Here is a 25,446-nt window from a genome sequence, read left to right as displayed (position 1 = left end):
AATTACAAAAAAAATGAAAAATAATATGATTTGTGGACCATACTATACTTCTTCCCTCCTTTAATAGTACTAATTGATTGCCAAATCTGTTTTGTCCCTCTAACATATTTTTATTTATTTCAGGACGTTAAAATTTAAAAGAATCTATTTTTTAACATTCAGTAAAACATTTTAAAATTGAGAGAATTACTTCGGTGAAGACTGATACAAACTTTATAATGTTTTAGAGGGATGACGGAAGATAAATTCAGTAAACATAGAAAAGAATATGATGTATCCATCTTTGAGTCATAATATAATGACTCACAGTTCTTGTTTAATCTTACTGATTGAATGTTAATTGCGTTTTGTCCCCTAACATTCTTTTTCGTTTATTTCAATCTGCTGAAATATGATAATATTTTTAATAATAATTTTTTTAACATTTAAACCAATTAAATTACTTTAATAAAAGGTGACTTTGGAACGTTTTGTGCTAAAAATATTGTGTGTAAATTATAATAAAATTAAAGAAACAAACTGTAGAATAAATCAGTTTATAACTAATTGTCAATAGTTATTAGAAAAAATATTTATAATTTTTTATTTAATTAGACAAGTTATTCTATTTACAAATTCTTGGTGGTATTACTCAAGACAACAATTTGTTCTAAGCCTCTATTATTCCTATTTTGGTCATTATTTTATATTTTGATGTAATTTTAGAGACGAAAAATATTTTTGTGACCACTTAAGTTTTATTTTTTCAGAGAATAAATCATCTTTTTCCATTTTTTTCTTTTCAAATGTCGATAATGTCGTTAAAACTAATGAGTTTTTTTATAAATGTGTAGTTTATAACTAAATCAACAATTATCAGAGAAAATAATGGTAATATTTTATTTAATTAGACAATAAAGTTGTTTGATTTGAAGTTTAGAATTTATAAATTCTTGGTGGTACTACTTAGGACAACAATTTGTTCTGAGCCTGTTTTATTTCAAGTCAATCTTCCTATTCTGGTCATTATATTATTTTTTGATGTAATTTCAGAGATGAAAAATATGTTTTATTTTTTCAAAGTATGATGATGTTACTTGAATTTGTTAAAGTTATTGTTGTCCACATAAATGTGACTATCAGTAGTAATCGTATAATAATTCTTAACAATTATAACAATAGTAATTTAATAAGCCCAGTTAATGAACATGTGGTATATTTCATCGTGGTGAATTGGAACGGAATTTGAGATTAGAGGCTTTTGTGTCGTGATTAGTGTAGTTAGTTATACGATATTAAAGAGTTCGCTTACAACACCGTTTAAATTATTATGACATATGTAGTTATTATCATAACACATCCATTTTAATTTAACAGCTACCTATTCCATGAGTGCCAATAAAACAGAATTGAATCATTCTGGTCAACGTGGATTTTAGCCTGCTACCGACCGCCGGACTACTGCGTACACTGATCATAATCAATAGAGATTTATAACGGCAATTTTCAATTACTATACCACTATTAGCTGCTGCGTTTTAAATTTCAAAGAACAATACACTGTGTTAAGTTTAATTTATCACTGTGCCGTGCACACTCTCACTACGTTCGGAACCCCTTCATTATAAAAATATATTTCAACCTTATCCTACTCAATTATTCACGAGGATCACTAACGACATTTAAAACGGGGATTTTGTCACGTTTATTGCATATAGTAATTCGACATAATTATTAAAACACCTGGATAATTGCGGATGAATTATCGGTTTCACAATAGGCGATAAATAAATAATAAAACACAATTTATAACTTCACACTCACGATAAACATGTTTCAGCCATGATCCTATCGACACGCATGACAATTCCTCAGAAAATCTTACGGATTAGTGACATATTCGTATGCATAATGTCACTAAATGTTAATATATCAAATAGGTGATGAGGCCAATCACTGAATCCAAAAGGTTATAAATATCGACATTTTAAAAGGTCACCACACACTATAACATCTTCCTATGGGTATTAACGAACTGAAATCCGTCCCAAATCAATTGTTAATTAATCATTAAATTCGAAAATTGCGTTGTTTTGTCAATCCGAATGGAAATGCAAATGCCAGAACCGTTTAATATCTCACAAAAGCTCACCTGCTTCTGTTACAATGCGGCAACAGCCATTAACAATGAGTCATTACGGTCATTTTTCACTATTGGAGCTTCATTACCATAGCAATGTGCTAAAACTGCACTTCTAACACTGCAATTCAATAATTGCAACGATATAAACGGTTTTTACAAAAGAGATAAATGAACACATTTATTAATGACAATTTTGTGACGTGACTAAACCGCAACGTCCAGACTAATAAATATTCCTCCTCTATTATTGGTGAGGTGACAAAAGGCGAACAACTGCTTGTTGTATTTTTTGAGGGTTAATAATAAACAAGTTGAAGGCGTCAATCGACTTTGATGTTACCAAACATCAAATATGAATAACCGGAAACAATGAACGGACAATTCATAATCTGAGCATAAACCACAACTTCCAAATTATGCTAATTCTGAGCGGTGAGTCAGATTTGGGAGGCAGCCACATGTTTCCAATTGTAAATTCAACAAAATCTGACATAAGCCGGTATATCTGAGCGATGACAATAGATAAAAAATAACCTTTGGTTAGCATGAAAAGCTAACATTGTAGGCTTAAAAGGTCTGTTTAATGCGTGTTAATGTTCACTTAAGGCAACGAGAGAGCTGAACGTAGGTATGAAGGAGTATGAGTGTGCGGTGCGTGGTCAGCGATGGCGAAATTGATGAATACGAACCAACTAAAAGGGGTAACCACTCCGACCGGATGAGTATGACAAGCACACTCTAAGGGTTGAGTGGCCAGTGTCCGCACTGTCCGCACTGTCCGCAATGCCAATGTCTATCCGATGGCATATAATTGTTTGTTTTCTCACGCTTCGGCTACTACACTAATTGATCTCCAATATTAAAGCTTAGCCGTGCGATACCGAATTCGGAACGACCGTTCATCCCCCCAGCGCGGGCCTTTGTCCACGCACCAAAAACGGACGATTCCGCCCAATTACCACTTTTGCCGTTTTCGTCCGTGCGGTTTCTTGATTTTAACAAGTCGTCCCCGTGATGCGAACGTCGACGGGGGTGGCTAATTAAAGTGCCGAACATTCCTGGGGCATTACTTGTACTTGGAAAACTATCGATTTACACCCGGCCCGTTGTGATTCACACAAGTGGGTCAGGACTGAACAACAATTCGTTTGGTCGTGGCGAAATAATGAACAGCAATAATATTATCGATCGGTAAACTGCGTAGTACTTAGCCTAAACAGTAACCGAGATGCCCAACGGGAATAGGAAACCAGTACGACTTTAATTATGGGGGGACGGTGTATCTTAGACCGACTCTGCATATCAACTTGATATTAACTAGTCACACTCTAAACCTGACTTCATATACCTGTATATTAATTTTTTGTACTACCGTTACTTACAATTTGTAATGTAGTATAAAGCTTAGTCGGTTAATTGTAGTACCTGGCTACTTGTACGCCAACCAATATAAATTATAAAGCAGTTTGTTTTGAAATACGTTACGTTACTTGCTGTAATATTATTGTTGTTTTTCTTTAAATTCGTATTTTTACGGTACGTACTTCCTTCTCCGGCGTTCAGATTAAAACTGCACGTAACGTTTTTTGAAACAATTACATTAGTTTAAACACTTCACGTGGAAATTATGTTCTTGTTTATGTTTATAGTTTCATATTAATTTTTTTATGACTAAAGCAACATTTGTAACTTGTATTCAGTTTTGTCTTTATTATTGTACTAATCAGAAATATGCTATTACTAATTCTTTCCCTTAATGTCATTTGACATTGTATTTTTTTATTCCAGTCTTGTAAATGTATAGGTATATAAACAAAAATCAGTAAAGTGAATCAAAAGATTTTGGACCATAAAGTTGGCAACAATATATGCTGCATTGATCATCCAAAACCTCTATATTGGTACTCAGATTCTCAATATTTGGTGATAATAATATATAACAACGAACATTCTATAACAAAGGCAAATTAATTCTCTCGATTATTCTAGCCTTTAGTTTCTGGCCTTAGTATTTCTTGTCTCAAAGCTTCTGATCTTAACACTTCTTGCTTCAACATCTTTTTCTTAGATATCATTCCCTTAATGAGTCTCAGTTTATTTTGTAATTTCAGTTCTGTAAGTGTGTAGGTATATAAACAAGAAACTGTAAAATGATCAAAAGATTTTGGACCATAAGCCTCTATATTGGTACTCAGATTCTTAATGTTTGGTGACAATAATATGTAACAACAAACTTTCTATAACAAAGACAAACTAATTCTCTTTTTTATTATAGCCTTTAGTTTAAGGCCTTAGCTTTTCTTGTCTCAAAGCTTCTGATCTTAACTCTTATTGTTTCAACATCTTTTTCCTATATGTCATTTCCTTAATGTCACTCAGTTTATTTTTTATTCCAGTCTTGTAAATGTATAGATATATAAATAAGTATTAGTAAAATAAATCAAAAGATGTTGGACCATAATATTGGCAACAACATATACTACATTAATCATCCAAAAACTCTATAATGGTACTTAGATTCTCAATATTTGGTGACGATAGTATATAAGAACGAATTTTCTATAACAATGATAAATTAATTCTCTTGATTTATCTAGCCTTTAGTTTCTGGCCTTAGCTCCTATTGTCTTAACACTTCTTGGTTCAACATCTTTTTCCTAGATGTCATTCCCTTAATATGTTTCAGTTTATTTTGTTATTCTAGTTTTGTAAATGGGTATATAAACAAGAAACAGTAAAATGAATCAAAAGATTTTGGACCATAAAGTAGACAACAATATATACTATATTGATCATCCAAAATTGGTACTCAGATTCTCAATATTTGGTGACAATAGTATATAAAAAGGAATTTTCTATAACAAAGATAAATTAATTCTCTTGATTATTCTAGCCTTCTAGCCTAGCTCTCCTTGTCTCAAGGCTTCTGATCTTAACCCTTCTTTCTTCAACATCCTTTTCCTATATATCATTCCCTTAATGTTACTTAGTTTTTTCAGTCTTGTAAATATACAGATATAGAAACAAGAATCAGTAAAGTGAATCAAAAGATTTTGAACCATAAAGTTGCCAACAACATATTCTATACTGATCATCTAAAACCTCTATATTGGTACTGAGATTCTCAATATTTGATGACGATAGTATATAACAATGAAATTTCTATAACAAAGACAAATGGATTCTCATGGTTATTCTAGCCTTTAATTTCTGGCCTTAGCTCTTCTTGTCTCAACACCTCTGATCTTAAGTCTTCCTGCTTCAACATCCTTTTCCTAGATGTCTGTCCCTTAATGTCACTCAGTTTATTTTTTATATAAGCAAGAATCAGTAAAGTGAATCAAAACAACATCATATACTACAATGATCATTCGAAACCTCTAAATTGGTAATAAAATTCTCAATATTTGGTGATGATAGTATACAACAATAATGGACTTTAAAAAAATATTTCTAATTAGAATTTAGAAAAATTGTGTGTGCTGAACCCTTCTAACATATTGTACTTCCAAAACCTGTAAACTGCAGTTGTTATATAGTTCTTTTTAAATTAACACAAAGTAATGTTAAATTTGACAACACAATTTCTTTCAAAGGGAAAATATTAAGTTGCATAATAGAATCAAACCTGTTTGGGTACTCACTTTAACCCTAAACAGGGGAGAACACCAATTAACATATTGTACCAGACAAACATTATTTCAGCATTAGTCCATCCCTCAAGAGAAGAAGGTTTTCCGTTAAAACTAATTGATTTTATTGCACACACATCTAACAGGTGTGCTTCCAACCTGTCCCCGTCTGATTTTTTTGTTGTGAAGAGACAGGGACCTAAGAGGAGTAGCAGGTTATATTGTGAACGCAAACAATGGGGGACAACGTACAATATTATTTACTGCTCCTCGGCAAGGATTATGCTTTTTTTTACCTTAGTCGGGGTCAGAAAAAATGCTACAACGGTCAAATGTCTGCCTTTAAAAGGTTTTATGTAAATATTTGTATGACAATGTAGCAAAAACTATTACCTACATAACCGGGTCATTTAAATTTTCGAAACGACAAAGGAAAACCCAAAACCCAACTGCACATCAATTTATAAATCGACCAAAATCGTAAATGCAGGTCAATTAAAGATAAGGGCAAGGGATAAATGGTTCCACATAAAAATTAATTTGTTAAATATGATAATACATGGTGGCAAATCCTTGCATAATTAAAGTCCCCACATCAACCCGATCCTTTCACAGATTTCCACTTGCAATTTAACAAAACTCGACCTTAATAGTTTCGCATGAACCATTAATATGGATTTAAGACAACCAACAAATGAAGAGAGGAATAATGCGTAGCTTAACTTAATTGTGTTAGCGGAGGGTTGCTCATTAAGAATGCAAATAGAATTACGTGGTCACTGCGATGGACATTGTGTTTCCGGAAACTCAATTCCCGACTTTAATACTATGCAAAAATGTTGATTTGAATGAAGTCGGTAGTCAAATGGAGATTTATCGAGGTTTAATCTTATTCGGATTAAGCTTTTCCATTGTGTTTTTGATAAATTACTGCGATGGTCAACGCCGTTCCCGCTCACTACGGCCAGATAGGCACTTTTTTAATTGCCCCGCAGTCGTCACGTTCACAAAGGGAGGAACACCCTTGGCTGTGCAAAAAATGAACCGGAGCAGGTTGAAGTCACACCTGTTGGGGTTGAGGTAGAAAAAAATTCAAAGTTATCGTTTCTCCCTCGTTTCAAACCGTACCACCCTTAATTATGCCGTATTTATTCTGATACAACGGCATCAATTTTTTGAACCTTGGTCGCAACGGACGGTTTTTAGAAACTTGAGACTATCACTCCAGAACTCATTTAGTACTGACATTGAACGTAATTTACGACTGGTGCCGTTAAAAAATGCACTCGAATAAGAACAATTACATTACGAGACGACAATCATCGCGTTAATACGTGGCGAGCTATAAAAAATATTAGTAATACATTTTTGACAGCTTAAAATATGGCGACAAGAGTTATCGCTTAATCTGTTTTAGCGCAGGTCATTTAAAATTGCGGTCTGATTAACGTTTTGTAAATATAATTTTAACGTGTTTGTAAATACGAAAGCTCTGTGCCAATTATGATACCAGACTTGTGGTTTTCCTTTATCATTAATATGTTTATAAATTGTGCACTCACTAGATAAAAATTTACTGCCAAAATAATAAAAAATTCAAATAAACTTCTATAACCAAACAATTTTTAATTATAAAAATTTCATGTGAAAATTATTGTGAAATAAATTTCACATGAATTTCTCGAACAATTCAGTTTCGAAGAAAATTTCCCGTATGAATAGTAAATACTAATGAGTTATACTTTCGAAATTTCTTGGGTGCATTAATTTACTAAAAACGTAAAGTGATCTAATTCCATACGATCATTTTCCATACGATTAAAATCCGTACGATCATTTTCCATACAATGAAAATCCGTACGATCAAAATCCATATAATCATTTTCCATAGGATCAAAATCCATACGATCATTTTCCATAGGATCAAAATCCATACAATCATTTTCCATACGATCAAAATCCATACGATCATTTTCCATAGGATCAAAATCCATATGATTATTTTCTATAGGATCAAATTCCATGCGATCAAAATCCATACAATCAAAATCCATACGATCAATTTCCATACGATTAAAATCTATAGGATTAAAATCCATACGATTAAATTCATAATGATTATGATCTTCGGATCAGTGCCCGGAGAAGGGTTTTTAAACTTTCTTTGTCCCCCAAACAAAAAAAAAAATAAGATGTGGAACTTAATAAGCAAGCAAGCTACAATTTATACTGTTTCTGACTTCCTTAAGGATTCTTTATGGATTTAAGAGAGTTGTAAAACTTCACAGTTTTACATATAATTTATACAGTTTAAAATTCTCTGAGAAATTCTGAATAGTTTATAATATACGTATACAGTTTAAAACTTATACAGACTATATGAAATTAAAACAATTTAAAATTTTCTGAACATTTCTTTCAATATTTTGCAGTACAAACTTTAAATAGGGCTGTATACAAATATGTATTTGTTCTGTGTAAGTTTAATACTTCCTAAATAGTTCTATATACAATTAAGAGAGGCAAATTTCATAATCAATTTTTTATATATTTTATACAGTTTAAAACTCCTTAAACAATTATCTATTAAAACAGTGTAAAATTTTATAATCAAGTTTGTACACAATTGAAACAGTTTAAAACTTGATAATATACAGTTGAATAATTCTTAATATTCAATGTAGAATTAAATAGAAAATTCGTAAGAAAATAAACAATTATGACATTAAGAGAATTGTGAAATTACATAATTATAGTCGAAGCAATTTTGAATAGAATTAAAATAGTTGTGAAACTTTCTAAAGACCTCAGTATAAAATTAAGTCAGTTTACAATTTCATAAGGAATTTTATATACAAATTAAAACTTTCCAAATAATTTAGTGTAAAATCGACACAGTTCTATAACTTCATAAAACTTATATATACAATTATACAGTTTATAATTTGCTGAACAATTCTATATATAGTAATTTACACAATTTAAATTTTTCCGAACAATCCTATGCAGAATTAACACAATTTTGAAACTTTATAAATAATTTTATAGACAATTTATACAACTGAAAGGAGTTTAAATAATTTTGTATACGACTTATATATATTAAAAGCAATTTTGTGTACAATTTGTACAGTTAACAACTTCCTGAACAATCCTGTATAGCTTCATAAACAGTTTTGTACACATTTATACAGTTTAAAACTTTGGTGGTTTTTGAGTTTGGTAAATTATATACAGAAAGAAATCTCATCCAGAGATTCTTAGTCTTAAAATATTACGTTTTAAGGCATATTTACATTATATAAAAAAATTCTGGTAATCTAAATATAGGTGTTGAAAGTTTACTCAGTCTTTATTGTTTTTCTATATAAATCTCATGAATGTTTTATCTTCAGATAAAGATATTTCGTCTCACGTTTATGTGTTAGTATTCGTTATCATAATTCTCGGTAATCTATATTTAAAAACGGAAATTAATTTAGTTGTGTATTTTATGTGAACACATAGCGTAATACCCGACAAAGAAATATATATAAATATATTTAACGTCAAGCTTCATAAACAATTTATGTCCCGTGTTGAATAAGCATTTGAACAAATAAACCACGTTATATCGGACGCTTTGAGTTGAAATAATAATGGGGTGGTGGTAGGGATTTTATTGCAGCCATACAGTAATGTGCATTTTCAAAATTAAATGCAATATCGATTACATGATTCGTTTATTCAGAAACACCGTAAAATTGTGCCATTTTATTACTCCATTTATGCTCGCGTTGTTTAAAAACTTTTACGGCCCGAGCGAAATGCGAAGCCCGAATAAGTTTGAATGTGATGGATTGCAATGAAATTAGTCACCGTTCGCGAATACTACGGGAAGTGTTCAAACCGCAATTGATGATAATAAGTGGCGTGGTGCGCAACAACCATTTTTTTTTTTTTTTTTGTTTCCTTTATTATTGTTAATATAACAGGAAAAATGATAAAAATGCAACCGTTGCAGTGGTTGTTGCGCTGACCTGATTACAATGACAATTGAACTTGAACTTTTAGGGATGCGTTTTTGACACCTGCACTCGGCCCTCGTTCCGCCCCACGTTCGGGCATTAGTGCGCGTTTCAATGGGGATTCGTGTTACAACTTGTTGTCTTTCGGGTCACTTTCTAATGGAATTCTTTCCTCGATACATCATTATTTTTTATTTGTGCTTTTCTGACGGGCTTTTTCGTCCACTTTGTATCGGATTACTTTTTGATTAGAGAACATGAGCTGAGTTCCACGGATAATGATACCTCAATAATGTCAAGAAACGAATTTATTCTTGTAAATATTACTTTATTTCTCAATATATTCTCGTACAACTATCTCTGAAGTGGCTATGACAGCTTTCACCTCTTTGTTTGATGAAAATTCTCTTCTTCGAAAAGATTTTTTGAGGTGTAAAAAGGGTTAGAAGGAGGAGGTGATAAATTTAGCAAATAGAATGTATGTTGCAACCATTTTTTATGTTTCAGCAATTTTCTGAAGTGGCTATGACAGCTTTTACCTCTTTGTTTCATGAAAATTCTCTTCTTCGAAAAGATTTTTTTGAGGTGTAAAAAGGGTTAGAAGGAGGAGGTGATAAATTTAGCAAATAGAATGTATGTTGCAACCATTTTCTATGTTTCAGCAATTTTTTGAAGTGGCTATGACAGCTTTTACCTCTTTGTTTGATGAAAATTCTCTTCTTCGAAAAGATTTTTTGAGGTGTAAAAAGGGTTAGAAGGAGGAGGTGATAAATTTAGCAAATAGAATGTATGTTGCAACCATTTTTTATGTTTCAGCAATTTTCTGAAGTGGATGTGACAGCTTTTGCCTCTTTGTTTGATGAAAATTCTCTTCTTCGAAAAGATTTTTTGAGGTTTAAGAAGGGTTAGAAGGAGGAGGTGATAAATTTAGCAAATAGAATGTATGTTGCAACCATTTTCTATGTTTCAGCAATTTTCTGAAGTGGCTATGACAGCTTTTACCTCTTTGTTTGATGAAAATTCTCTTCGAAAAGATTTTTTGAGGTGTAAAAAGGGTTAGAAGGAGGAGGTGATAAATTTAGCAAATAGAATGTATGTTGCAACCATTTTTTATGTTTCAGCAATTTTCTGAAGTGGCTATGACAGCTTTTACCTCTTTGTTTCATGAAAATTCTCTTCTTCGAAAAGATTTTTTTGAGGTGTAAAAAGGGTTAGAAGGAGGAGGTGATAAATTTAGCAAATAGAATGTATGTTGCAACCATTTTCTATGTTTCAGCAATTTTCTGAAGTGGCTATGACAGCTTTTACCTCTTTGTTTGATGAAAATTCTCTTCTTCGAAAAGATTTTTTGAGGTGTAAAAAGGGTTAGAAGGAGGAGGTGATAAATTTAGCAAATAGAATGTATGTTGCAACCATTTTCTATGTTTCAGCAATTTTTTGAAGTGGCTATGACAGCTTTTACCTCTTTGTTTGATGAAAATTCTCTTCTTCGAAAAGATTTTTTGAGGTGTAAAAAGGGTTAGAAGGAGGAGGTGATAAATTTAGCAAATAGAATGTATGTTGCAACCATTTTTTATGTTTCAGCAATTTTCTGAAGTGGATGTGACAGCTTTTGCCTCTTTGTTTGATGAAAATTCTCTTCTTCGAAAAGATTTTTTGAGGTGTAAGGAGAGTTAGAAGGAGGAGGTGATAAATTTATCAAATAGAATGAATGTTGCAACCATTTTCTATGTTTCAGCAATTTTGACAATAGTTTTTTGAGCAGTTTGAGCAATCGATAATGAGGTCTTTTTGCAACCAATTAGTTCATTATTCTACCCCAAGAACTGACTTAGGATGGTGACGATAGATCTAAATCTCATCTATGGTGATTAAATGACGTTCAATATCCTTTTCACTTCATTTAAAATGCTCCAAATGTTGCTTACAAAGTCATATTAGAATGTTTTTGCACAGATCTTTTTTAAACATAAAATTTAATTAAAATGTTGTTGTCTACGCGTAATGAATTAATTCGAGCTTCTACTAAATGCTTTCCATGTTAGTTCGACCATATTTCAACAAACCAGCCCATTTAGTCTCTTTGTTACCAAAAAGAGAAGAATAATTTAATTACTACACTATGTTTAGTATGGTCCATCACACACATCCAAAATATCACAACATGATCTACTTTCAAAGACTTTTTCTCAGTATAATTCAGGTGGTTTCTCCTCAATGCTGGTACGACCATATTTCAATAAATCAGGTCAAGGAGAAGACTCCTTGTATTGCCTCTAAACTTGTATTGCATAGAATTTAATCACTACACCTTGTTGACCCATTCGTTTGATTAAAATTGCTTTAACAAAAGAATGTTTTGAGGTGTAGGATGAACCAAAAGATAGAGAAGCTAATCCTACTATCGTGGTCTAACATGGTCTACCTTCAAAGACTTTTTCTCAATATAATCACTTCAATACACCTTTCCCAATGATTTTTCAATTTATGAATCTCTTCTCTGAAGTGGTTACGTCAGCTAACGTTTTCTCCATTGTTAATAATATGTTAGCACTACTCTAAAAGACTTTTTTTGTTAATATAATCGTCAAACATTCTTCCAATTTATAGATACCATCTCTCAAGTGATTTCGACAGCTATTTTGAAGACCTTCAATGAAAAAATGTTTTGAGGTCTGGGAAGAGCCACAAGTGGGAGAAGCTAATCCTAGTGAATAGGCTGGGTGTAACAATAATTGGTACTTTCAACAACAACAACTTTCAACAATTTTTTTGAGCTGTATGAATAGGTCATTTATCTTTTTATTCAAGTATTTTCACATTCAATTGATTCAAAGAGTTAAATAATGATTGAAGTTCATTAAAACCGGGGACTCTTGCTTTGATTCAGTCAGCATAATGGTGGTAGATTTAAATCTTATCTCTAATGATGAAACGACACACATTATTTCTTCTTAAGTGCTCCAAATATTGCTGATAAAGTTGTATATGCCGTTTTTTAAATATACCTTTTTGAAATCCAAAACTTTATTTAAGTGCTTAGAGTTTGTACTATATTCAAATTATAAACCTTTGTTTTTTAAGGAGGTTTTAGATTCCTGCAACCTATTTACTATTTCACTAACTTCCAATGGTATTAAACCTTCTTGTACAAAGAATTTGATCAATGCCCGATATTTAATTTATTCCATTGTAAAATTTTGGTCAACTTTAAATGGCCCGTGAACAAAATTGATTTAACACATTGAACATTTTGGCCATTTTCTCTTGAAACATGAAACATTAAAATGTAATGACCCTCCGTGAACTCATTCAACAACTCCCGATCCCACAAACTGTATGGGTATCACATTAGACGCAACATCAAAAATGATGAATAGAAAAAAAGGGGGACGCGGAGGGGTTGGATAGTGACCATTGCTGACCCTTTTGTTTCAATCTAGTTTGCATTACGAATTCAAAAATGATGCGGGTACAGTTATATTAATAATTGGCGAACGGCGATGACCAGCATAAGTTAGTACAGGCGTGTGCTGTTGTGTTTTACACACATGCACTTTTGTACCAAACTTTTGCATAAATAATTAGGAGTAGGTACGCGTAACGAGAGACCAACAGAGCATACAGGGTGAAACGCTATATTTATTCACTCCATTGTCCACCACTCGTCCCCGTTTAATCGTTAAATTAACCAAGCCGGGATCATTGAATAATTAATTATAATCGTAGCTGCAATTGACGGACCGCCGAGGTGATGTGATCATTTTTCTTTTTTTAATTTTTCGTCATGCAGTAATAAAAACAATGATTATCACTCACCAAATCGGACGTTGATGTTCTGCGTAGATCGTCGGCGATTTGACGCAAATCTCTGCCCATTTGATTCCAATCGGTGAACAGGAATTGGCGTTGATTCGTTGCGGGGTAGATTCTGGTCTCTGTCGCACAAACGGAATATGATATTAGCACGGTTGTGTTTACAAATATTGGGGCATAAAATGGTTGCATGTACGGTTTAATAAAATATTAAATGTTGGCTGTGTTGCATTTTTAATGAGCACGTACATATGGTGATAACCTCGAGGTGTGCGTGGTAAATTGAATGTTTTGGCCCGGATCATCATCATATTAACTACGTGTATTGAAGTATATAAATCTTTGGCTTGTTAAATATTATAACTGGACAATGTTTAAGGGCTCGAATTAGAATTGTTTTTATTCAGGTGTTGCTGATTATAAGTAAGCTGGATTATAGTTTAAAACTTCCTAAATAATTTTATATTCAATTAAGAAAATTGTAGAACTTCATAATAAATTTTGTATACAATTAAAACTTCCTAAACAACTGTGTATACAATTAAAACTGTATAAGACTTTACACACACAATTTTATATAACTTAGAACTTCCTAAATAAATCTTTCAACAGTTACGAAAATTTAGATATTTCATAAGTAATTTATAAATTATTTACACAGTTTAAGACTTCCTAAACATTTTTGTGTTCAATTAAGAAAATTGTAAGAGTTTAAAATAAATTTTGTATTCAATTTGTCATACATACAAATAAGACATTATAAACAATTTATTATATATTTTATACAACTTAAAACTAAATAAATTTGTCAACAGTTAGACAATTTAAAACTTCTAAAATAAGTCTGTTAACAGTTATGAAAGTTCAGATATTTTATAAGTAATTTATAAATAAGGTATTTACACCATTTAAATCTTCCCACACACTTCTGTGTTCAATTGAGAAAATTATACGACTTTATAATAAATTTTGAATTTCAGAATTGAACACACACACACTCAGAACATAAAACATTTTGTATATTTGTCACGTGAGTTTGTAAAATAATTATTAAGTCCCACGATGGGTGCCACTATTTCTTACTTAAAAATATTCTACTCGTATGTGAAAATCGAATCGAAATAATAAAAATAAATAATAATTTTCTTCAATCTATTATACTTCAGAATAATATATATTTTGTATATCTGTCACGTAAATTTATAAAATAATAATTATTTTCAGTCCCACGTTGGGCGCCACAATTTCTTACTTTACAAATGATTAACAATTTTCTGTAAAAAATGTTCTACTCATATGTGTAAATCTAAATAATAAAAATAAATAATAATTTTCTTCAATTTATTATATTTTAGAATAATATATATTTTGTATATTTTTTACGTAAATTCATAAAATAATAACTATTTCCAGTCCCACGTTGGGCGCCACTACTTCTTACTTTATAAATGATTAATAATTTTCTATTAAAAATATTCTACTCGTATGTGAAAATCAAAATAATAAAAATAAATAATAATTTTCTTGAATTTATTATATTTCAGAATAATATATATTTTGTATATTTGTCATGTGAATTCATAAAATAATAATTATTTTCAGTCCCACGTTGGGCGCCACAATTTTTTACTTTATAATTTTCTATTAAAAATATTCTATTCGTATGTGAAAATCTAAATAATAAAAATAAATAATAATTTTCAGTTCGTTTATTATATAATTCATACATATACAATCTAAATTTTTTTAATACAAATGTTTTGTGCAAATTTTGTATACATAATAATTGATTATGATGATTTTCATCATCATTAACTTGTATTATAAATTATATACACAGTAATTCCTGTAAAATGGGTTAAGCTTCACCCAACAATACTCATTGTTAATTATGAAGCGGGGTGCGCGTGGTAAATTGAATATTTTTGCCCGGATCATCATAATCATCCGGCATATTGAACGAAATAAATCTTGTGTTTGCTGAATATTAAAACCGTCAAACGTTTAAGGGTTGGAATTAGAATGGTTTTTGCTCAGGTGTCGCTGGGTCTAAGTAAGCGATAACGGGGATAAGCATAGATTGCATCGAATGTTTCCCGTCCCGCAACGTTCCATTTAATCTGCTCATTGTTGTTGGTCTGTTCATTGCAGACCGCGATATATTGTGAAATATCATATTCCGGTGTCAGATTCAATGGTAATGATTGACATAAATTTTGCATAATGAACGCACTTCGCTGCCTCCAATCCCCTGTAGAACCCCAGACCAACCCCTGCCGATGCCTGTTTAGTACAATTCACGCTTGTAATAAAATGCAAAGCCTCCTAATAACTTTTTATGGTACCTCCACATTTAATCAATTCAATATGTTGGATTACTAACCCGGAATTCTTTAATGGTATCAATGGACCCGTGAAAATTATCCCAGCACACACCCCAACGGTTTTGTAAAAATCATATTTAAATACTCTGCACCACACCAATAATAATTGATTATTATTAATATTTTCTAAAAACTTACTGTACTCTTCTTATATTTATTAAAAATGGGTTTATAATTGTTACGAGAAATCTTAAAAACATTGTTTTTCCAAAAAAATTAAAAATTTACAGAATTTATGTATTTAAAAAATAAAAATTTTAGCTTAATTTGGGGTATTTTCACCATCGAGGGTGTTTCAAAGTTAATACAACTATGTACTATTTACTTAAATTAAAAAATATATTTACAAAATTATATATAACCTCACATCACCACAAACTTTGAGACACCAATTGTGTTTTGCGATGACGAACTTTGAAATCAGTTAGTTAAGTACGACTATGATAAATCTGGTTCCGTTTGAAGCGTTGATTAATTTTGCGGAAGACACGATGTTTGCGCCGATAATGAAGTAGAAAAGACCGGCTCTAATATTATAAATATGTTCGTGTTGGGGGCGCGTCCCGGTCCCAGATCATAATGATTTATTTGCGACAAAAAAGCGTTTATCATTCTGTTGTAATTAGTTAGTTCACTTCTTTTGCGCCTACCATTGAAACATCAAGCCCGAAATCTTTGGCAAGTGCAGGATTAAGGGTGACTTTTTTGATTTATGACCGTAAAGCATAAAGAACTGACATTCGCACTTTATATCGTTACGAAAGTCTCATCCCAATTTCGGATGCTGACGACTGAAATTAAATATACGAATCTAATTCGAGGGTTTACAGCACTTAATCAATCACCGAGCGCTTCAGCTAAACAAGAATGAAAACAGGGTGTCGGTGCGACGGTATCACAAGAATTGCAGGGTGAAAGGGACCGGGAGATAATGCGAAACAAAGAACGCCAAATATGCTTCTCTGCGCTTACTCTGAATGTATCGATGAACTGGGGCCACCCCAAATATAAAATTTACCACGCGAACAAGATATATTCACTCTCTTTTACTTTTTGTTCTGTTGCTCGGATTACTACGATAATACTTTTTAAGATTTTCGTATTACTTTCAAAGATTTATCTATATGAAATTATAATTATTATCATTTATCAAAGAATATTTATTATATTATTAAAAGTTTTAAATTAAAACCTATAAATTATTTGCATTTTGTTTTGTGAAACACAATTTTTAAAGCAATTTAAACTGTTTAAAACTTATTCAGTTGATCTGTATAATTTTATGATAATTGTCAAACTTAATAAATAATTTCTGAATTAATTTTTATAATTTAAAACTTTCCAAATATTTATCTACAGACTTAAGACATTCATAAAACATTATAACCCAATTAGTATACAATTCATACAGTTTAATACTTTCTAAGCAATTCTGTATAGAATTAAAGTAATTGTAAAATTTCATAAGTAATTTTTTAATCAATTCATATGGTTTAAAATATTCTAACTTCTTCTAACAGTATTATGGTATTTGTAAAAGTTCATAAACAAAAATATTACTTACGAGTAGAATATTCTTTAATAGAAAAATATTAATACATATATAAAATATGAAATTGTGACAGAATGTTTTGTATTATTCTGAAATATAATAATTTGAAGAAAATTATTATTTATATTTAATATTTTGAATTTCATATACGGATATTTTTTAATAGAAAAATATTAATACATTTATGAAATATGAAATTGTGGCGCCCAACGTGGGGTAAAAATAATTATTTTATAAATTCGGGTGACAATTATACAGAATGTTTTATATTTTTCAAAAAGTATTAGACTGTATAAATTATGAACAAACTTACGTACGGAGTTCACCTCAATTTATAAAATAATAATTATTTTTAAAAGTCGCACGTTGGGCGCCATAATTTTTTACTTTACAAATAATTAATAATTTTCTATTAAAAATAGTCTACTCGTATGTGAAAATCTAAATAATAAAAATAAATAGTTTTCTTCAATTTATTATATTTCAGAATAATATATATTTTGTATGTTTGTCACGTGAATTTATAAAATAATAATTATTTTATGTCCCACGTTAGGCGCCACAATTTCTTGTTGAACTCGTATATTCTACTCGTATGTAAAAATCGAAATAATAAAAATAAGTAATATTTTTTTTCAAATTATTATATTTCAAAATAATAAAAAACATTTTGTATATTTATCACGTGAATTTATGAAATAATAATAATTTTAAGTCTCACGTTGGGCGCCACTATTTCTTACTTTATAAATGATTAATGTATGTGAAAACTGTAATAATAAAAATAAATAATAATTTTCTTCAAATTATTATATTTTAAAATATTATAAAACATTCTGTATCTTTGTCACTTTAATTTATCCCCACGTTCCCACGTTGGGCGCCACATTTTTTTATTTTATAAATCTATTTCTATAAAAAATATTGTATTCATATGTAAAAATCAAAATAACAAAAATAAATAATAAATTATTACATTTTAGAATAATATAAACTATTCTGTATATTTGTCACCTGAATTTTTAAAATAAGTCCCACGTTGGGCGCCAAAATTTCTTATTTTTTATTAAAAAATATTCTACTCATATTTGAAAATCGAAATAAATAATAATTTTCTTCAAATTATTATATTTTAAAATAATATAAAACATTCTATACTGGAGTAAATAGAATAATTAACCATACCACTTTTACCACGTTGGGCGCCACCATTTCATATGTTAAGATTTTAAAACTTTAAATAGAGAAACAATCGAAAATAGACATTTCAAGATAGTTCGTCAATGTTATTAATTTGTACAAAAAAACATGTGATGCGACAATTTGAAAATATTTTTATCAAGTACATTTCGCGGCGGCGGAATAACGATGCGTAGCTTATCTGCGGTCGCTCCGAATCTTCCGATGAGGTGACTCACGCCAAACGAAATTCACTCACTATTTTTTCCTTTATCGTCGTTATTCCAATCAATAATTTATTGAAAGGGCTCGCTTTGGGATTTGTTTAATTTCGGTAGGAGGTTTTTACCTGACACGTGTCAGTAGCGACTTGTGATTTATATTGTCTGGAAACCGAAAACAATTCGTTTTATCTTAAAAACTGTGACGATCCTGTTCCACTCTTATCTAAACAAAAACCGTGTTTCGTCTCAGGCTTTTTTGAAATGCGTAGAAGATTTTTAAAATACGTAACGACGTATTAGGTTAGGATGTCTAGAAAAAAAACATCTGGTTTGGACATGACTAAATGACTATATCCCGAAAATTGCGGCAGTAATATTGTTATAAAAGGTAGACTTTAACAGGGTTTATGATCTGTGCATTAATGGTTTTGCGTTAAGAAGAAGCGTAACGGCTGCTTATTTTATTTATCTTTTATTTTATTCGCTCATGTCTATAGGGTGATAAGCAATAAATCAATCTTTAGTATCCTATTATATTATTTACTGTGACCGACGTTACATTTACTACTCACTGCTATACCTTCCGAACTATCAAAATAACATTTTTTATTGCCGTTGCAGTGCCATGATTGTCATTGATTCTGAGTATTTCATAGGGGTTATGGATTTCGTTCCCAAACTTGCTACATTGTTATAATGCATGATGGTAAATATGCTTTTATTACTACCATGATTATTTCACTAATTCCCATGACTTTTTATCATCCCCAATGTTTTCATCCCTTCACTGTGATCCACTTACTAGATCTACAATTTTTACCGCTTGGGTAATTAATGAAGTTCCGGCAATAAAATATGAACATTAAATGACAAAGATTTAATATAAGGGCAAGAAACATTACTTCCACGAATTTATATGGAGGTGCAACAAATTGTGTCATAAAGATTTGCCCATAAAAATCCTCATGTTATTAAACAGTTACCAATAAAAACAGTTTTTGAGCATCCCCAATAACTTTACGACTTCAACGAAAGTACGTTAAACTTGTGACGTTTTCGAACGCTTTATTCAAATAGTTTCCATCAACAATTTCCCGTGCAACCCGAAACGTTTAATGCAGCCAGCAAACCACCCCGTCCCACGCACACGACCCAAGGAAACCCCACGTAGCAACTGGAATCAAAGTGGAAAAAATGATTCGAAAGGAAAACAGAGATCTAACAGAGCAACCCGGGCATCTCCTATTAAAACGTGACCCGGGGCTGAAACGAATCATTCAATAAGCGCACGACACAAGTGGCTACCCGCCGTACATGGTGGGTGGTGCGACAATCAGAGCTACCGCTGGGTTTCTGTCTTTGGTGATGGGATGCTTTGGTTATAGTGTCAAGGCGGTAGCCAACAACTGATCTAGACACGCCACGGGAGGAACCCCAACAGCATCGCTGAGACTTTGTTACTTTAAATGGAAATAATAAGTTAATTTAAGAAGATGCAATAGGAAGGTGGTAACATAAGTGGGAAGACTGGCAAGAAAATTAGTTCAGCGACAAAAATAAGTGGGTCTGTGATACAAAATCTTCTTCATGAAGACACACCAAGCCCAAGCCCATTGCTAACGTTTTGATAATAATTAAATAATTGAAGGTGATGAATTAAATCCATTAAAACAAACGTAAATAAAGAAGTAATAAAATAATTAATGCCAATATCACTTAAGACAGAACAATGGTGTGCATAATAAACAAGCCATAAATGCGTAGCTTATTAAACGGTTTTGTATGACTCTTGTCGGATAAAAGGTACGGTCCTCTTTGAGCCGTGTAGATTTTGGTAAGAGACCCCTCTATTACAGTGCGCTTGGGGCAGTAAGCCCACATGTTGGTAGCTGGAGCGACGCACGCTGCAGCACGTGTCTAAATATTCACTTGACAAGCGTTTTCTTTTATGAGCTACACATACACTGTGTTAGATGCATGCATTACTATAAATATTTACTGCAGATCAGTTCCAGGAACTAGTTGTGCATAAAATGCCATTATCAATTTCGGGTTGGTTGCAAATTAAACACGTTTAATCCGATGGATTTTGCGGGATTAACGTTGCGTCCCTGAACTACAGAAAAACCGCAGTTCATATCAATTTCGGATGGATTTGGGGAAACAAATAGAGCGGCCGTTGTTCAGACTTCAAACATTAATTAGACGGGAGTGAAAGATCGGATGGGAAGTTTACGAGAGACAAAAATCTTTGTTTATAAATAATTCGGTGAGATGATTTAAAGGTCTCATGTGGGTAAAAATGGATTGATGCCTTTGTTTAACACGGGACGGTTTCTATTATACGCGATTCGGTTTTACGAGGGATCAAAATTGACATTGATTCGATGGTGGTGAAATATCCATTTTAAAATTTATTGTCGAGGGATCCGAAGGACATTACGATGGATAAGTAACGAAACTAACTCATCGGTAATTCAACGGGCGTAGGTAGTAAACAGGGATTACTTGCTAGATACGAACAAATCCCTTTCTAACGCGTAAATTATATCAGTAGATAGTAAAGTGGGTACCTTAGCCATTTGGACAGATTAACATGTAACACAGACAATAAGAAGTTTATTGCTCGTTTTAGTGTAAATACGTTTACCAGTTCCAACTTAATTTGGAGGTACGAGCCAAAATGGAACGATGCAAATCACACCTAAGTAACGATCGACGTAAACCTGACATCCTTTGTCTTATGCTGTAAATGCTACCCACTTTATGTACGTTTAACAACATTTCATTATATAACGTTTATCCTAATTACACATGTTGGAATTTATTTGTTTTTAGTATCAAACATCCATCACATCACAAACATATGTATGTATTATCATTGGAGAGACTGTTCTATTTATAGAATGTTCTATAAATAGTTTTTTTATCCACCTTCTCGTATTTAAATAATAACAATAACCTTTATTATGTATGTTTTAAATTATATTAGGAATTTTTTATATTTAGCTATATTTTATTTATTTTTTATATTAAGAAGAAACTTCTATAAAACAGTAATTAATCTGTATAAGCAACTCCTTATATAATTGTAATTTTCTTATACAATTAACACAGGAAACTTTATAATCACCTTTATATAAAATAAAATAATAAACTAAGCAATTTTGTATACAATTTATACAGTTTAAAATGTCATAAACATTTCTATATATGAATTTAAGGTAGCTGCAGCACTTCATAAACAATTTTTTGTACAATTTATACAGTTAACAAGTCCTTGAACAATTCTATATAGAATTATGACAGTCATGAAACTTTACAAACTGTTTTGTATACAATTTATACATTTTAAAACTTCATAAAGAGTTCCTTATATAATTAAGCCAATTTAAAACTTGATAAGAAATATTGTATACAATTTAAACTTTGATTACAATGAATGTATTTAATTTAAAATTTCATTAATTGTAAATAGAAATTAAAACACACAATATTTATACAGTTCAAATTTTCTCTATAGAGTTCATGGAAATTAAATGTCGTGAATTTTGTAATATCAGTTTTAAATTGGACCAAACATAAACGCGATATATTTTTAATAAATTTTCTAAATATATTGAATGTTCTGAATAATTATGTAGATAATTTGAAACTTTATATATAGTATTACATAATTTATAGAGTTTAAAACTTCATAAACAATTATGTATTGAATTTAGACATACACTACACAATCAATTTTGTATACAATTTATACAGTTAAAAACTTGATAAAAAGTTCTGCACTATAAAACTATAACTATAAAACTTCCTAATTAATTCTTTATAAACAATTTTTTATAATTTATACAATTTTAATTTTCTTATACAATTAAAACAGGAAACTTTATAGTCAATTTTATATAAAATTTATGTAAACTAAGCAATTTTCTATACAATTTATATAGTTAATAAGTTCCTGAACAATTCTGTATAGAATTAAGACTGTTGTGAAACTTTACAAGCAATTTTATATACAGTTTAAAATTTCTCGAACAATTCTTTGTAGAATTAAGACAGTTTTGAAACTTAGTAAGTTTGAAGACAATTTACATAATTTATAGCATACAATTATGTATGAAATTAAGGCAAGTTACACATAGTCATAGTTATTGATCCCCTATTGTAGGGACGTCCCAATTTATACAGTTTAAAAATTGATAAAAAGTATGCATACAATTAAGGCAGTTGAAAATTTCATATAAAACTTAAACATTTAAGCTAACTATAAAACTTATTAATCAATTCTGTATAAAATTTACACCTCCATAAGCAATTTTTGTACAATTTATACAGTAACAGTAATAAAACTTCCTGAACAACTTCACATTCTTATGCCTAAAACATTATGTTAATTTATATCTAAGTATAGGTGTTTTTTATTGTTTTTGTGGTTGGTATTTGTTATCATAAACTTTATTTGTTAATCTATTTTTAGAAGCGGAAAATAATTCAGTTAGGTTTTTCATGTGAACACAAAAAGTAAAACCTGACGAAGAAATACATAAATATTTATTCTAAATATTTCTGTTTACTATTAAGAGAGTTGAGAAACATTATAAGCATTTTATTAAATCAAAACTTCCTCAAGAATTCTTTATATACAACTTACAGAAATTTCCTAAATTAGCTTGTATTCAATTAGGACAGTTTTAGAACTTCCTAAACATATTAAATTTAATTTATACAGTTTAAAACTTTATAAACAGTAATGTATACAATTAAACCATTTCTGCATACAATTGAAATTGTAGAAAAATCTTATAAGTAATATTTCACACAATTTACTCAGTTGCGAATATCAAAAGGAATGTTGGTCCAATTAAAATAGTTCTATGAAATAGATTAAATCAATATTTCGTCAATTTTTTTAATTGGTTTCTAAGAGAACATAACTATGAATGCGGTTCGTTCATAAACAATGGATGGTCTTTTGTGTGTCGTGATATTTAAAAATGCGATGTTTGTCCTAGAGATTTAGTGTTAGTTTTTATCGGCGAGATCAGTTTGCATGTGTAGTTGTTAAATAAAAAATTCCCTTCGAATTATGGAAATGCAGGGAACAAGGAAACAGTGCGACAATCGACGCTCACCCATCATCCTTTGTCTTTTGTAATAAATGTGGAACAGCAAGTTGCACATAGTCATAGTTATTGATCCCCTATTGTAGGGACGTCCCACTGGCGACCTGAAGGTCCCTTCCTGTTTGCGAGTTGATTTCCTTCCACATATATATGTATACAGTTATTTTTTATCCCCTAATTTTATAACCATTCAATGCAACAAAGACAATAAACCAGTAATCTAATGTACGCTCATAATTTATCAACGTTTTATTACCCCCGCTAATTACGTTGCGTTCACAATTTACTTTTGACACCGTGTTCAAATTATCGCAATGACTACCGGTAATTTAGGTTTTTTTGTAATTGTGCAGGGGTGACTTCTTAATTGGACCGCTGCCATATTGTTTGTTTACAATGGTCTAGCCTTATCAAATCAATCTATAAATAGAACACTCTATCTCTAATGATAATGCATGTGTCAAATGACTTGAATTTCATTACCAGTTACACAAATTGCGTTTATTAAATATGAAATATATGCTTTTTTATACGCAGTGGGTAAAGGAAACAGGGATGTACTAAATTTTGCTGTTGTAACCGCCAATTAATAATAGGAGAGTCAAATTATATAGATACAACTTCATACGCAGTTTTAATTAATTTAATTAATATAATTAAAATTGTATAAACATACATATATATACAATTAAGCCAGCTGCATAACTTCATAAGCAATTTTTTGTATATCTTATACTCTTTAAAGTTGTTCAATTAAAACAGATGTATAAAACTTCACAAACTATTTTGTATATAATTTATAAGATTTTACACTTAAACAAACACAATTGTTAAACTTCATAAGCAATTTTATTTATATTATACAAATTACATTTATTAAATATAAAATATATGCTTTTTATATACAGTGGTCAAAGGAACAAAGGAGACTCTAAATTTTGTTGTTGTAATAACCAACTTTTGATATCAAATGATAATGTCAAATTATATAGATACAACTTCATACACAATTGTATACGTAATTTATACAATTTAAAAGTTAACCAACAATTATATATACAATTAAGCCAGCTGTAAAACTTCATAAGCACTTATAGTTTCAAAGGAACAAAGGACACTCTATATTTTGTTGTTGTAATAGCCAACTTTTGATATAAATATCAACTTATATAGATACAAATTCATAAGCAATTTTATACGTAATTTACACAATTTAAACGTTAATAAACAATTATATATACAATTAAGTCAGTTTTAAAACTTTATAAACTATTCTGTGTATAATTTGTGTTGTTTGAAACTTCATGAATTGTTTTGTATGCAATTAAAATGGCTGTAAAACTTCACAAGCAATTTTGTATATAATTTATAATATTTAATACATACGAAATATTGCTGTATGCA

The 25,446-nt window shown here is 30.6% G+C and overlaps 1 protein-coding gene across 1 annotated transcript in view; it reads right to left on the bottom strand.

The window, feature by feature from the left end:
• LOC109601023 (uncharacterized) overlaps positions 1-25,446 on the bottom strand; it is a 63,558-nt gene that overhangs the window by 24,732 nt on the left and 13,380 nt on the right. The window contains exon 3 of the mRNA XM_020017229.2: positions 13,581-13,699. Within this exon, the coding sequence (XP_019872788.1) occupies positions 13,581-13,699 (119 nt within the window). The remainder of the gene's footprint in view (positions 1-13,580; positions 13,700-25,446) is intronic.

Source organism: Aethina tumida, chromosome 1 (assembly GCF_024364675.1).
Source record: "Aethina tumida isolate Nest 87 chromosome 1, icAetTumi1.1, whole genome shotgun sequence".
Taxonomy (NCBI): Eukaryota; Metazoa; Arthropoda; class Insecta; order Coleoptera; family Nitidulidae; genus Aethina; species Aethina tumida.
The sequence above is the reverse complement of the archived record's forward strand: the minus strand, read 5'-3'. Positions and strand labels throughout refer to the sequence as shown.